Below are 16493 nucleotides of genomic sequence, written 5' to 3'. Positions count from 1 at the left end.
ACATAAAGCATAAAACACATACCATAGTGTATTTCCCTTTAGTAACATAAAGCATAAAACACATACCATAGTGTATTTCCCTTTAGTAACATAAAGCATAAAACACATACCAGTGTATTTCATTAGATGAAGCATAAAACACATACCAGTGTAATTTCCCTTTAGTAACACAAAGCATAAAACACATACCATAGTGTATTTCCCTTTAGTAACATAAAGCATAAAACACATACCAGTGTATTTCCCTTTAGTAACATAAAGCATAAAACACATACCATAGTGTATTTCCCTTTAGTAACATAAAGCATAAAACACATACCAGTGTATTTCCCTTTAGTAACATAAAGCATAAAACACATACCATAGTGTATTTCCCTTTAGTAATACCAAGCATAAAACACATACCAGTGTATTTCATTAGATGAAGCATAAAACATATACCAGTGTATTTCCCTTTAGTAACATAAAGCATAAAACACATACCATAGTGTATTTCCCTTTGGTAAACTCAGCAACAACATCTTCTTTTACATCATCAACCCACTGGTTTCCTGAATTTTTTAATTGGTCTTTAACTATTATCACCAAGTTCTCTAGTTTCACATATTCCTTTTTGATATCCCACCAATAAGGTTTCTCATCTGTAAAGTGAACATTGTAATACATTCATAATGAACTCATCATAAATACCAGTATTGAAATTTTGTATTTGCGCCAGAAGCAAGTTTTGTCTACAAAATAATGTTCTTCAAGTTTAGGCAGATAAGTTGTTGAAGATTTCTATCAACAGATCACAATTGAGTCAATAAAGTTATCAAAGGGGCATTAGCTACAAGATACATAAAAAAAAATTAATGGTGAATTATTCACTTGCAAGTGAATAATTTGACCTCATTGAAGCCTTATTCATGTGAACTTCAATTTAACCACTTAGCTAAAGATAGATTATGCATGATTGATGCGTGTTAGACTATTTATGTTAATTTTTATTGTTGTTTAAAGTCCCATAACTCTTGGAGACAAAAGAGAAATATGTCAATGTGTTGAAAAATCAGTAGACCAACATTGCTGTACACCATAAAGATTTATCCTCTGATAATCATTCAATTTAATACATTGATCAAGTTTTTTTAAACAAGGCATATATGGGTAGGTCCAGATTTGGGACACCTTAGTATTTAAATGAATGTTCCATTACTCTAGATTGCCTAAAGTGAAAAACTGATAGTTTGGTCAAGTTTTAAGGGCATATTTGAGATAGTGTGCAGCATGTGTTTTTTTTAATCTAACATATTTGGTAAAAACTAATTCCCTAATTTTTAACAATAATTGAATAAATAGATAAATGTTTACCTTTCAAGAAAAAACAAGCCTCCTGTGTCTTGTTTTTTAATTGCAGAGCTTCTTTATATGATGTATATATTCTGTAAAATATAGAAGTTTTTGCATTTCACCTAATTTTCTCACACAACATAAAACGAGAAATGTTTAAACAAAATCATAGGTTGTAGGTTATTATCAATATATTTCTAACATCAAAATGAAGTAAAACTAAAGAAATTATTTCTCTTATCCCACTGCACAACAGAGAGCTATCCAAAAATGTTCTAATTTGAATACTATTGCAACATTACCATTGGATATTCACAAGATCAAAAGGATGCACATTTCCTCCATGGCAATGGCCATATTTCATTTCTTCAATACTATGCATAACTTTTCTAGTTTTTTTTGTCAACTTATTACATTTTTAAGCATACAAAACATTGATAACAATACTTACTGGAACACACCCACACCAATCTTTATAAGTGCTGACTTTGGATTCTTTCCAATCATTCCAAACCCTTCAATTACATCCACTACTGACTTGTAAAGACGGTCAGCTAGCACAGGTAACTGTACCTCTATAATCTCTTCCAATGTCTGCAAGAAAGCAAAGTTATATCAAAGCTGGATAGAATAAATCCTTTCATCCAGTGAGCCTTCAGAGTTATGACTATACAAAAGTCAAATATGTTTTATTATTAAAGTATAGAATGTTGTTATCTATCAACAAGAAAATTGTCAAATTAACTAACCTTGATAATGTTTCTTTGACTTTCAACCGAGCCAGGAGCCTCTATATGTTCGTTAATTTTAGTTCATTTATATTTTTTCACTGAACTAGTACACATTATTTAGGGGCCAGCTGAGGTCCACCTAAAGATGCTGGATTTTCTCACTGTGTTCAAGACCAATTGGTGCCCTTGGCTGTTTTTCTGCTCTTTGGTTGGGTTGTTGTCTCTTTGACATGTTCCCCATTTCCATTCTCAATCTTATTTTTATCACTGGTCTTTCAATCTCTTGAATGTTTTTCTGCTATTGCCTTCTATAAAATAGTAGCTGAGTACTCAAAGTTTTCATCTACTCTTGTAATGTTATGTAAAATAAACAGAACTTCATTGAAACTTCTATAAAATCTATTTATAACCGAGAGGAAAGTAATGGTTAGGAGATAAATCACATAGATGTAATGGTACTTACATTGTAAAAGTTCATCACATCAGTTTTAATATCATTAAATAGCTTCTGTACTTTATTGATTAAATTTTTCACTGGTTTGATGAAGGGAGGTAACTGGAGTTCATCAAATTGTCCAATTGTCTTTATTGCTTTACTTGCCCTAGATCTGAGGTCAGCAACCTGTTGAAAATACAACATTTCAATTATCAATTTATAAGTTACATGTCTGAAAACATTAAATATCCACACTATAATACTGAATTATGTGTCTTGAAGAACTTCATGACTCTCTGTCAACAGCATACATGGATTTCAACAAGACTAATATTGTGTAAGGACCTTGTGTTGTTTGGAAGAACAGCTTTTAATGCCATTGACTGGAAAACTACTACAAGTGTAAGATTTTTCAATCAGCTTAAACATTTATTGGAATAAGTTGTATAGATGGACTTTCCTTATTTATATAATTACCTTGACAGGCAGACCTTTTATATTATTACCTTGGCAGGCAGACCTTTTATATTATTACCTTGGCAGGCAGATCTTTTATATTATTACCTTAGCAGGCAGACCTTTTATATTATTACCTTGGCAGGCAGATCTTTTATATTATTACCTTGGAAGGCAGACCTTTTATATTATTACCTTGGTAGGCAGATCTTTTATATTACTACCTTGGCAGGCAGACCTTTTATACTATTACCTTGGCAGGCAGACCTTTTATACTATTACCTTGGCAGGCAGACCTTTTAAAGCTTTTACCTTTCATTATTTGTATAATCACCTTGGCAGACAGACCTTTCAAAGCTTTCACCTTTCATTATTTATATTATTACCTTGGCAGGCAGACCTTTCAAAGCTATTACCTTTCATTATTTGTATAATTACCTTGGCAGGCAGACCTTTTAAAGCTTTCACCAAATTTTGGACGATAGTTTTGATTGAAAGTCTGCCACTGATTATATCCATAAATAAATCAATTCCTTTCTTTATACCACCAACAATGTTCTTCACAACTTTATCAAATCTCAATGCCATGTTCAGAATTTTCTTAATATCTGCCCCTTCCTAAAAAATATCAAAGATCTGCATATTGATTTGTGTTTGCTTAAGGCCAATTCAGCACAAACTGCATAACCAATCAGGTTATGCCATATATGTGTTTGTTACAGCTAAAACTGGTATAATACTTATATTCAAATTATATTAATACTGTCAAAAAGATATTTTTTTTAACTGTAAAATAATAATGCAGTTACACCAAATGATATAGATTAACAGTCAAGATATGTATCTAATGTCTTTAAACACTGCTATGATATGTATTTACCTGTAATAAATAAGCACTGCTATGATATGTATTTACCTGAAATATATTAACACTGTAAGATGTTTGTCCTTTGTAACATATTCTGGCCAGGAAAAACTCCAGGTTTATACCAACTAATCCAACATGAACCATGGCATACACCTCATCATGGACACTCACTTTAAAGTGACCCCTAAGTGGTGCTGGCAAAATAGAAAATAGAGTCCAGTTGTAATCAATTTAGGCCCAAAAATATATAAAATAGTGTTATTCCTGTTTTTTTGTAATCAAAAAATAATTTATCTACTGTAATCAATACTCTTTCCATCTTTTAGTATTCAGTTATATTTGTCTTCTTGACAGTACAGAGAATATAATTACTACTTTAAGGGTGTAAAACTTCATCAACGACCCATAATAGCCTTAATTGTGTTAGAAAGTAAGATTACCAGTATCTTTGCAAACACTTATATAAATACACTTATAGTATACCAGCCTGCCTCTAAAAAAACAGATACTCTGCAGGGTGCACCTTTTACGACCGCAGTGGTCGAACCCTGAACAGTTAGGGCAAGTATGGACACAACATGCAAGCTTGATACAGCGCTGAATTTGAATTGTAATTAAGAAGTTGACACATCATAGGTTTCTGACACAGAATGAATGTGGTCTAATGAACTTAATTTTTTTTTTGCTATTGAACAATACACTATGCTGTTGAATATTAATCCCCTCAAACAAAATTTGTAAAAAAAATCTTTTTTATTTCTGAAATCTGAAATGAGAAAAATTTTACACCACTTCCCCTCACCCATATTTTTTTCACCTCCCCCATTTCCTTATCAAAAAAATAATCTCAATTCAAATTTCTAATGGATGGAATTGGCAACAAAAAATACTCATTTAGATACATCATAAAATAACAAAATATAAAATGACATACAGTCATGGTTAAAATTAACATCAATAAACAGTAACTTCTAAAAATAAATTTACAGCTACACATCTCAAGACAATCATCATTTCTTAATACATAATTTTCAAGCAATGTAAGGGAGGTAATCAAGTAATCAAACATATATGTAATTTTTAATTGGATTACCTCCCCTTCAGTGCTTTAAAATTTTCTAAATTGTCCTTTTACCAGAAAAACCCTTGTTTTTCCCCTTGTTTGTCCCTAATTGCTTAATGATTTAACCCATAACCCCCCCCCCCCCCCCCCCCCTTATAACCATCCCTTTTTAGTATGGAAACTTGTGGTATAATTTCAGAGAGATTTATACACTTAAACACAAGTTTTGGACTAAAAACTAAAAATATGCTTATTTTGGCCCCTTTTTGGCCCAAAATTCCCACACTTGGGACCAAAACCCCCATAATGAATTCAAACCTTCTACCTGTGGTATTAAACATTGTGGTACAATTTCAGAGCAATTGAAATGCTTATACACAAGTTGATATCCTGAAAGTAGAAAATTCTTGTTTTGGGGCCCCTTTTGGGCAGATAATTCCAAAACAGTAGGGACCATCATCCTCAAAATCAATCCCAACCTTCCTTTTGAGGAGTTGAACCTTTTTATAAAATTTCAAAGAGATCCATTCACTTAAACTAAAGTTATTGTCTGGAGACCAAATGTGTCTTTGGACGACGACACAGACGACGACATCATACTTTTATATGAATGCAAAAATTTTCTGCGGTCGTATAAAAACCACAGGTTAAAAGTAACAAGTTCTTTCTCTATTATACTAGTGTTAAGAAGACTTACAAATTAACAAATCCAAATAGTTCTCCATAATGACTCCAAAAGAAGCTCCAAGTGCTGCAGTCCCAATTCTCTTCTGCCAGTTAACAGCTGGGGCAGCTAATTTAAATTTCAGACCTTCCCAGAATCCCCTACGACTTCTGTGATGGGCTTGTACATCAATATCTGAGGCATAGGGATCTGTTACAGCTATACTGTTATCTGCAGATCTATAAAGAAACAAAGATGGTTTTTCAAACAGATAAATGTCTAACTTCAAGTATCACAAAGATTGCACAGTATGAAAATGAGGATAATCTATCCATTCTCATAATTAGTTCAAAATATAAACAATAGCTTATGAGAAAATGACTTATCGCTGATGAAAAAATCATAAAAAATATGTTTTTAAGAAGTCTTTTAACCATGAAAACAGGGATAAGGATACCCGATGTACAAGATATATAAACTTCAGGCCATAAACCATCTGTATACCAGACAAAAGATTATGCAGTTCCTATAACTTCTGAACTATGAATCTTTAACAAAAACCTACCCATTGCATTTGCAACACCTTTGTCAGCCGAGGATTTTTATGTTATAGATTCAAGGACATTCATTCAACACATCAAATTATAGCTTCAGAATATTTTAATGTCATAAAGCATTATCCATCTGTCTAGTTGACATAAAGATAAAACTAGATGTGTCAAAGGGACAAGAATGGCCCCGTCCCAAAAAGTTGAAAAATCTGCAATTTCAATATAAACACATGTGGACACAAACATGATGGTAGTCTCAAATATCAAAAATCAGCTCAAAATCTGGATAGGAATAGAGAAAAAATCCGTATAACTGTAATTTTCAATAATTTATCAAAGTCCAAAGCCCGTAATTTCAGGGAAAATAAGCGGAGCAGAACGAAACTTAAGCTCGACCTATAACTCATCATGGTTAACTCACATACCAAAAATTATGTGATTTTCAACAATTTCTCAAAGTCAAAAGCCCGTAATTTCTGCAAAAATTTGTGGAGCGGAACGAAACTTAAACTTGATCTGTAACTTATAATGGTTAACTCACATACTAAAAATCAGCCCAATATCTGAAGGCGTTTAGAAAAAAAAAATCTGTATAAAGGTTTGTTGCAGAATGACGGAATGACGGAATTTCGGACAAGGGTAAAACTATATGGCACCGACAACTTCGTTGCGGTGCCATAAAAACCTTACAAAAATCAAGTGTGACTTTTTTTTTCTACACAAATATTCTACAGACTAAGTCATTGACATTTTACACATCTTTTACTAAAACAATTCACCTACAAATGTGTAACTTACTGTTTGAACTTTGTATGAATCTAATTATCTTTTATTGTCAAGAGAAATGGCTCCATGCTATGGATGTGCTTGGTACAACATTAGAACCATGTCTGATTCTAAAATCTTGTAAACAAGGAGAATCAACCTTAGACTTTAGGTGTGCCTTATACAACAGTAGAACCTTGTTTGAATTAAATACTTAAGAAATAATTCCTTCATGTTATGCTCTATGCTCATTTTAACATGGGTAGGCATTATATTTGTTGATATTTTACACTGAGCGTTAGGCATTATATTTGTCAATATTTTACACTGAGCATTAGCGAGGTGTAAAATATATCGACAAATATAATGCCTACCCCTGTTAAAATGAGCATAGAGCATGACATGAACGAATTATTTTGATTCTAATAGGACAAATAAGGTATTTTTAGAGGTCGAGGCGTACAAGAATACTTCAGGAATGTTTGGCTGTACCAATTTACTCCAAAATAAATGTGTACAAAAAATACCAGAAAAAGGGTTGCGCAATAGAATTATGAAAGAAACAGATTTAAAAAAACTTTTGATCAACAATTTTAACATTCAATATTCTAAAATAGAACAATTAGATGTCAAACAACAAGTTTTTGTTTCTGTTCAGAGATTTCTTTACGTTCTTTAAATGTGCCTAGAATATTAGTAGAGCTCTGTCAGAAACTAATTTCTTTTATTAAGAGAGATGATCAACAACTCTCGAATCTGAATGTTCCTAGCATATAAATAGATTTGTCTGATACTCATACTTGTTGTTAAGAGGAGTTACAACTCTGAACTGTAGATGTGTATATAGTATATAAATACAGCTTTGTGTATACGAATACCTTTTATCGAGAGGAGTAACAATCCTGGACTTTGGATGTGTTTGGCACATAAATAGAGCCTGGTCTATACTAATACCTTTTATTGAGAGGTATGACAACCCTGGACTTTGGATATGCTTGGTACATCAATAGAGCCTGGTCTATACTAATACCTTTTATCGAGAGGAGTAACAATCCTGGACTTTGGATGTGCTTGGTACATCAATAGAGCCTGGTCTATACTAATACCTTTTATTGAGAGGAGTAATAACCCTGGACTTTGGATGTGCTTGGTACATCAATAGAGCCTGGTCTATACTAATACCTTTTATTGAGAGGAGTAACAACCCTAGACTTTGGATGTGCTTGGTACATCAGTAAAGCTTCATATCGGACATTTTCATCTTCATCATATAAAGCTGACTGTAACATGGCATCAGCAGCCTATTGACAAAGAAAAGTCTATTTGTGTTAAAGAGGACGTCATTATTTATACAGAAATATAAGGCTTACATTTTTAAATGAAGAGACGTTGTGAGCAAGTTGACTTACCCAACACACCCTATATATAGGTGAAAATGTTATAAGGATTTAAAAATCAGTAAGGATCTTCATCTCATTCTATGTGACCATATATCCAAGTAAAGTTGCAATTGCATACTGTGGATACATTTATTTTCTGATACCAAATTTCATGGATTAGGGAAACCTATGTGTGGATGATTAATTTTGTGACAAAGTCTGATACAAACCTATGGAAACTTTGTTATTCATTGAACATTTCCTGGTTCACCTGTGCCAACATTAAAGATACAAGCAAGGCCTAAAAAATGTTTTCAGAACACCAATTTAAGAAAAAACAAAAAACTTATGATGCACATGAGAAATTGAACAACAGTCTTTAAATGCAACAATAGTATGGAAATAAACTACCACACATTTTTTTAAGAAAAGCAAAAAAAGTACAAACGCATTAAATCATAATATAATAGACAAAAGTGAGATCCCACACAAAAAAATGTCCTATTATTTACCTTAAAATTAATATTTGTCATAAAAAATATCACCAAGTTACTACATGACCCATTATATTAAAAAAAAAAACCATAACTGGCATAACTGTCATAAGATGCAGAAATATATGAAGCTTTATTGTTTACTTGGCAATAACTTTCATGAGGATTGTTTTTATTTTCTGTTTGGTTGAACACAAAGGCAAATTTTTACAATTTTACTTTGGATAGAGAGCATAAAGCAAGCTTTTCCAGAAATATATTGTGTGTGTTCTTCTTATCAGAAATTAAAAATGAGACTGAAAAATATCATAGGCAAATTGGCAAATAAATTTCAAACATTTCTACATCTTATTATATATATTTTATCAAACTTGTTAATAAAGTGACTTGGAAATATTTTTTGGGAAAAATAATGATTTAAGTTGAAATGATAGGACATATTTTATTTGGGAATCAACTTTTGTCCACCAACTGTAGCTTACCATTTGATGCTGGTATTTTCTCAGAGCATGCACACCAGCTCTTTTAATCCATGGTGAATTAGTAGAGTTAATATGAGAGAATATTATATCATATGAAGTATCCATTCTAGCATTTCCTAATGTCTCTAATAGAACAACATGTGTGTGATCATACTGCTCTTTCTCTGTATCAGTTTGAATGGAACGCTTAGTTTTGTAAGTCCATGGATCTGAAACATATATTAAAGAGCATCTTATTTTGCCATTTTTGAAAACCCGCTACTGATGGATGATAGCTGACCTTAGAGGAAATATGTCTCTGTTGGGCTTGTACAAAATTTTGAGATGTTAATAAACATACAACTTACCCTGTTTACCCTATCTGTCCTGTTTGTTCAACATTAGCTAAAATGTTTCAAATGAGACAAATCAAATGTGAAAAAAGTAAAATTCTCTAAATTTGGGGCTATTTTCATATTTCTTGATCAGTGTGAGAAAACTATTCTCCTCACTAGTGAAATATCTGTTCTCTGCAAATGATTAGTAAAGTTTTCTTGGTTTCTTCTGAATTTTCCTTTTGTGGCGTCATGAAAAAAGAGGACCATGCCTGATGAATTCACATTAAAAGAACACGACTTTCTTCAAATCTTTGAAAAGGAAGGATAAAAATCATTAGAGAAACAGATTTCACCACTATAAGTTGTGTATTATGATATTTAAAAATATAGTTAAATTTTCATTATTTAAAAAGCTCAGCAAGCCTCATGCTTTAAAATTAAAATTTAACTGTGTCAAGTGGAGTAATATCAGTACACACTTGTTGCAGTGGTGGGATCTATATGTCTCTTTGTAAAATTGTTTATACTTTTATAATAAAGGAAAATTTTACCATGCAGTCCTATCAAACTATGAACTCTGTCTATAATATCTGTTGCCCTTTCTATCTGTCCACCTCTGGACAGTTTGTGCACAACGGAACCAAGTGCCAATAGTACCCTGTTATAGAGATCTCCAGTATAAAGATACTGAGGAAACTTCTCTTGGTGGAAACACAGGTCAACCATACCATTTATTATACTCTGAAATTAAAAATTACATATTGTTTTAATATAACAGACTGAAATAAAATTGAGAATGAAAATAGGGAATATGTCAAAGAGACAACAACCAGACCAAAGAGCAGACAACAGCTGAAGGCTACCAATGGGTCTTCAACTCAGTGTGAAAATCCCTCGCCCAGAGATGGTCCTCAGCTAATCCCTAATTAAAATTGTGTATTCGTTCAGTGAGAATGGACATCATACTAAACTCCAAAACAAATTAATGAACTAAAATTTAAAAACATACAAGACCAACAAAGGCCAGAGTCATGGCTGGGTTAAGCATGTTTTGTGAGATCTCAACCCTCCCTCATACCTCTAGCCAATGTAGAATAATGAACACATAGCAATATGCAAAGTTCAACTCATTATGAACACTTCAAATAATTCTACAAATAATATTTCTTTTTTATGAATATTTAGTTGCAGTGGAGGAAAGTATATGATACAAATTTATTTATGAAAATATTTTTTATGAGGGGGATAGTCATGCAATACAAGCCTCATTATCAAAAATTACCTCATCAGAAGAATCATCATATCCTGAAACATGTGACACAAGCCTAATTATCAATAATTACCTCATCAGAAGAATCATCATATCCTGAAACATGTGACACAAGCCTCATTATCAATAATTACCTCATCAGGAAAATCGTCATATCCTGAAACATGTGACACAAGCCTCATTATCAATAATTACCTCATCAGAAGAATCATCATATCCTGAAACATGTGACACAAGCCCCATTATCAATAATTACCTCATCAGGAGAATCGTCATATCCTGAAACATGTGACACAAGCCTCATTATGAAACTCTCCTGCGGTTTAGGATTTCTGATGATCATGTTTGTCAGAAGTCCCTGCACATGGTTGTTTGACAGAACTGCAAAGGCATCTATCATTATCTCTATACTTTCCTTGGCTTTCTTGGAGCTAAAGCAAAAGTACAAAAGCAATATTAAACTACTATTTTTACTATTCAATGGTAAATATTTGCATAATGTGTATGTGAATGAATGACTTACACGATTTTTAGTACAACTAAAGTATCCCTTAACTATGTTTGAATTACTTATACAGGTCTGAATTATAAAAACTACCCCTTAGTTATGTTTGAATGATTAATTCAAGTTTGAGTACATTGAAGTATCCCTTAGCTATATTTGAATGACATATACAGGTTTGGTTAAAATAAAGTATCCCTTAGTTATGTTTGAATGACTTACACAGGTTTATAAGTATAATAAAATATCCCTTAGCTACATTTTAATGACTTGCACAGGTTTGAGTACAATAAAGTATCCCTTAGCTAAGTTTAAATGACTTACACAGGTTTAAGTATAATAAAGTATCCCTTAGCTATGTTTGAATGACTTACACAGGTTTAAGTATAATAAAGTATCCCTTAGTCTCATTTTAATGACTTACACAGGTTTGAGTACAATAAAGTATCCCTTAGCTAAGTTTAAATGACTAACACAGGTTTGATATAATAAAGTATCCCTTAGTTATGTTTCAATGACTTACACAGGTTTAAGTATAATAAAGTATCCCTAAGCTATGTTTAAATGACTTACACAGGTTTAAGTATAATAAAAGTATCCCTAAGCTCTGTTTAAGGAAGCTGGCTTGTCATGTTTTAGATTTTTTGTCTGATTTCCGGAATCCTCTGGTTTTATCCATTTGATTGCCTTGAAAAAATTTGCCCGGTGACCCCCATTTTTCTTTTTGTAAATCATTTACCTGTATAATGATAAGCCATCTGTAAAAGTCTTATAAAATTTTAATTACTTTTTAACAGTTTTTGAGAACTTCAACTTGTCAATAATAAAGTTATGAAAAGTCAAGAGAGAACATTTTCCCGCCAAAATTTCAATGGCTAATATCTCGAAAACAAGCACGGTGACCTATATATTTTTTTTGCTCTTTGGATTCTTTTATTAATCCCCTATCTATATAAACTAGTGTTTTGAAAAGTTAATTACTTTGAAACCGAGAAGCGAACTCCCTTAAATGACTTACACAGGTTTAAGTATAATAAAGTATCCCTTAGCTATGTTATCAAGTTCTTCATCAGAAAGACTTCCTGTAGCTTCCACCAATTCATGAAAACATGTTAAAACTTTTCTTGATCCTGAAAATAAAATGCATTTAATTAAGCTCTTGTAATGTTATAGCTCGTGTCATTCAACAGTTGTTTCATTGTTTGATTTTTCTCTCAATCAGATAAATTGTTTAAAAATACATAAAGCATAACATTTTAGCAAAAAGGAAAGAATAGACAAGAAATTTAACAAAATTTGAACTGGCATTTCTTATAAAGCTATGAAAAATATATCTTTTCATTAATTGACATTAAATAAAACATCCTGGAATTACTGTAAATCAGTGAACCCATATAACTAACCTTGCCCTGGTTCATGATCTCATATAACTAACTTTGCTCTGGTTCATGATCCTATATAACTAACTTTGCTCTGGTTCATGATCCTATGTAACTAACCTTGCTCTGGTTCATGAACCCATGTAACTAACCTTGTTCAGGTTCATCTCTAATACAATCCACACTGTCTTTGATGATTTCTTTTAACTCCTTAATAGTCTTATCAGAATGAGCTACCTTGTCATACTGGTAAAAAAGACATAAGATTATACAAGAAATGTACTTGTAAACTAGAGGCTCTAAAGAGCCTGTGTCGCTCACCTTGGTCTATGTGAATATAAAACAAAGGACGCAGATGGATTCATGACAAAATTGTGTTTTGGTGATGGTGATGTGTTTGTAAATCTTACTTTACTGAACATTCTTGCTGCTTACAATTATCTCTTTCTATAATGAACTTGGCCCAGTAGTTTCAGAGGAGAAGATTTTTGTAAAAGATAACTAAGATTTACGAAAAATGGTTCAAAATTGACTATAAAGGGCAATAACTCCTAAAGGGGTCAACTGACCATTTCAGTCATGTTGACTTATGTGTAAATCTTACTTTGCTGAACATTATTGCTGTTTACAGTTTATCTCTATTTATAATAATATTCAAGATAAATAACCAAAAACAGCAAAATTTCCTTAAAATTACCAATTCAGGGGCAGCAACCCAACAACAGGTTGTCCAATTCATCTGAAAATTTCAGGGCAGATAGATCTTGACCTGATAATCAATTTTACTTCATGTCAGATTTGCTCTAAATGCTTTGGTTTTTGAGTTATATGCCAAAAACTGAATTTTACCCCTATGTTCTATTTTTAGCTGTGGTGGCCATCTTGGTTGGTTGGCCGAGTCACGCCACACATTTTTTAAACTAGATACCCCAATGATGATTGTGGCCAAGTTTGGTTTAATTTGGCCAGGTGGTTTCAGAGGAGAAGATTTTTGTAATAGATTACTAAGATTTACGAAAAATGGTAAAAAATTTACTATAAAGGGCAATAACTCCTAAAGGGGTCAACTGACCATTTCAGTCATGTTGACTTATTTGTAAATCTTACTTTGCTGAACATTATTGCTGTTTACAGTTTATCTCTATCTATAATAATATTCAAGATAATAACCAAAAACAGCAAAATTTCCTTAAAATTACCAATTCAGGGGCAGCAACACAACAAAGGGTTGTCCGATTCATCTGAAAATTGCAGGGCAGATTGATCTTGACCTAATAAACAATTTTACCCCTAACAGAGATGCTCTAAATGCTTTGGTTTTTGAGTTGTAAGCCAAAACTGCATTTTACCCCTATGTTCTATTTTTAGCCATGGCGGCCATCTTGGTTGGTTGGTCGGGTCACGCCACACATTTTTTAAACTAGATACCCCAATGATGATTGTGGCCAAGTTTGGTTTAATTTGTTAACGACGACGGGAGATGATGGACGCAGGACGACGACGGACGACGCCGGACGCCGGTCGCAAAGTGATGGGAAAAGCTCACTTGGCCCTTTGGGCCAGGTGAGCTAAAAAAGACATAAGGACATAAACTATTTACACTTTGAGTATTTAGCTGAATTTTGTCTCCTAATGTCTTTAGATCTGCTCTAAATGTTCTCTACAATCATTCCATACACCAGATATTGTTGCCTTTTTGCTCTGACAAACCAACCTAACAACAAAAACTTTATAATGCCAAAAGTGTACACCTTATCAATATTTTCTTAAAAGTTCATCTTTTAAGGTTAAAAATTCATAGGAAGAAATGTTTATTGTTCAAAATGATACATACAGTGGTTGCATGTATTCCGTCAATAAAAAAATGTTAATTGTTAAAAAAAATACATACAGTAGTTGCATGTAGACTGGCATTCACAACTTTATCTACTGGTCTGAATTGAACTTCTTTCACAGTCTGGTCCGAGTACACAGTTATTTCGTAGTGCATTTCTTTTAGACAATAAATGAAAATTAAAAAAATCCCACCTGCGCTTTCTCAATAATATTTCTACAGTGTGTTGTACTACTTTTGGGACAAATTATATCAAAATTATAGAAAACTTCATCAGCTCTAACTCAAAATATGGACAATTTTATGTTAAAGGGGTCTTGAAATCTTTTGACAGCTTCCGAAGTGCTAATTTTTGACCTTTTTCAGCTGGACCTAATCACTACTTTACATTAATATTTATGACCCAAATTTTTTTACAGTGTCATTTCAACCCCCAACTTGCTATATGAGGCATAAAACATGGAGAAATAAATTTGGAAGGGGGATAACAAAAATTGGCAAGTAACACACTGTCCACACTAAGGACTATATTCGTGGACAACGAAAATCAAAGGACGATAACTGTGTACTCGGACCTAATAGGATAGAAAAAGTTGACCAATCTTAATAAAACTTGGTATGACTAAAGCTTAATATATTATAAGACTGCTTACAAAGTTTCATAGCAATAGGATATATATTATAGACAATATGATTAATTCTATATTCAACTTTGCGTGTTAAATTTAGACATTAAAATTGAGAAATTTCAACTATCAACATTTGGGGCTTTTAAAATTTAAATATTGCAAAAAAATACTTTTAAAATGCCTTAATATATAATATATCATGTATTTAAAGCAATAGAGTACTCATTTGATATATCAGACTTAGCATAATTATTCAAAAGTCAAATTTATATGAGCCTGTGCTTAAAAATAGAGGTTTTTTAATGAAGGGGTGCCTTACATGAAGATGTAATATTTTCCAGCAAATTTAAATTTGTGAAGCTTTTTGATTATAAATAATCCTTACATATGTATTTAATGTACTTTAAATGGAAAGAAAACTTTCAAATAACATATCATATTAGTTTAAAAGGGTCTTAGGCCAAGTAAGACTAAAAATAATTTAGGGTCAATTTAGGCCGTAGCACATATTTACATTTAAAAGTGCATATTGAAGCTATAGGAAATACAAATTTGTGTCTTTTCTATCATTTCTATACTCAGGTGACATGATACAATAAATCTGAGCACAAAAAGGCTCTTACATTCAACTTTTTTAGCAGACAGTATGGTCTGATACAAAGATTTTTCACTTTTTAGTGAAAAACTTGCATGCAATTTTAGTCTCAACAGGCTTATATTTGAACCACATGCTATCCTACAGAAGTAAAGAAAGATATTATGAGAAATGAAACAGGTACAAAGGACATTGTTTAGTGTTTTTTATACAAATTTAGTGAGGTCTTTATTATGGACTTCAACTTTTATGTGCCATGCTCCTCACATTTAACTTGATCCAAACAGGGCGTTAGACGAGGGTCATTTATACAACACATTTTGCTCATATTGTCAGAGATAATCTTCTTTTTTGTAGATTCAGAGTTCACAAATGAGTAATACAACTGGATTAAAGCATAGAAACACAAAAATTGACACATGAAAACATGTCAGATAGAAAGTCAGAATGCCACTTATGCATCAAAATTGAAAAAGCTATGAAATGCTTATTTTGACCATATAATGCCAAAATTGGTCATTTTTGCAGAAATTCTATCAAATAAAAGTTTAAATCCTTTAGTTTTATGCTATTTGACAAATTGACACCATCAAATCATTCAGGGAAGTTGCCAAAGTACAGATTCTATATTTCCTGATTTCACCTCTTAGGTCCGAGTACACAGTTATTTCGTAGTGCATTTCTTTTAGACAATAAATGAAAATTAAAAAAATCCCACCTGCGCTTTCTCAATAATATTTCTACAG

General features: G+C 32.3%; 1 protein-coding gene across 1 annotated transcript in view; it reads right to left on the bottom strand.

Moving 5' to 3' along the window:
* Positions 1-16493, bottom strand: part of LOC139511133 (uncharacterized) — a 231704-nt gene that overhangs the window by 200154 nt on the left and 15057 nt on the right. Inside the window, exons 10-23 of the mRNA XM_071297705.1 lie at positions 14581-14646; positions 12842-12935; positions 12329-12440; positions 11065-11239; positions 10090-10279; positions 9222-9430; positions 8049-8167; positions 5584-5789; positions 3872-4017; positions 3394-3573; positions 2527-2685; positions 1784-1926; positions 1354-1424; positions 484-641 (exon numbers count right to left, since the gene is read on the bottom strand). Of these exons, the coding sequence (XP_071153806.1) occupies positions 484-641; positions 1354-1424; positions 1784-1926; positions 2527-2685; positions 3394-3573; positions 3872-4017; positions 5584-5789; positions 8049-8167; positions 9222-9430; positions 10090-10279; positions 11065-11239; positions 12329-12440; positions 12842-12935; positions 14581-14646 (2028 nt within the window). The remainder of the gene's footprint in view (positions 1-483; positions 642-1353; positions 1425-1783; positions 1927-2526; positions 2686-3393; positions 3574-3871; positions 4018-5583; positions 5790-8048; positions 8168-9221; positions 9431-10089; positions 10280-11064; positions 11240-12328; positions 12441-12841; positions 12936-14580; positions 14647-16493) is intronic.

Source organism: Mytilus edulis, chromosome 2, assembly GCF_963676685.1.
Source record: "Mytilus edulis chromosome 2, xbMytEdul2.2, whole genome shotgun sequence".
In the NCBI taxonomy this organism is placed as follows: Eukaryota; Metazoa; Mollusca; class Bivalvia; order Mytilida; family Mytilidae; genus Mytilus; species Mytilus edulis.
The sequence above is the reverse complement of the archived record's forward strand: the minus strand, read 5'-3'. Positions and strand labels throughout refer to the sequence as shown.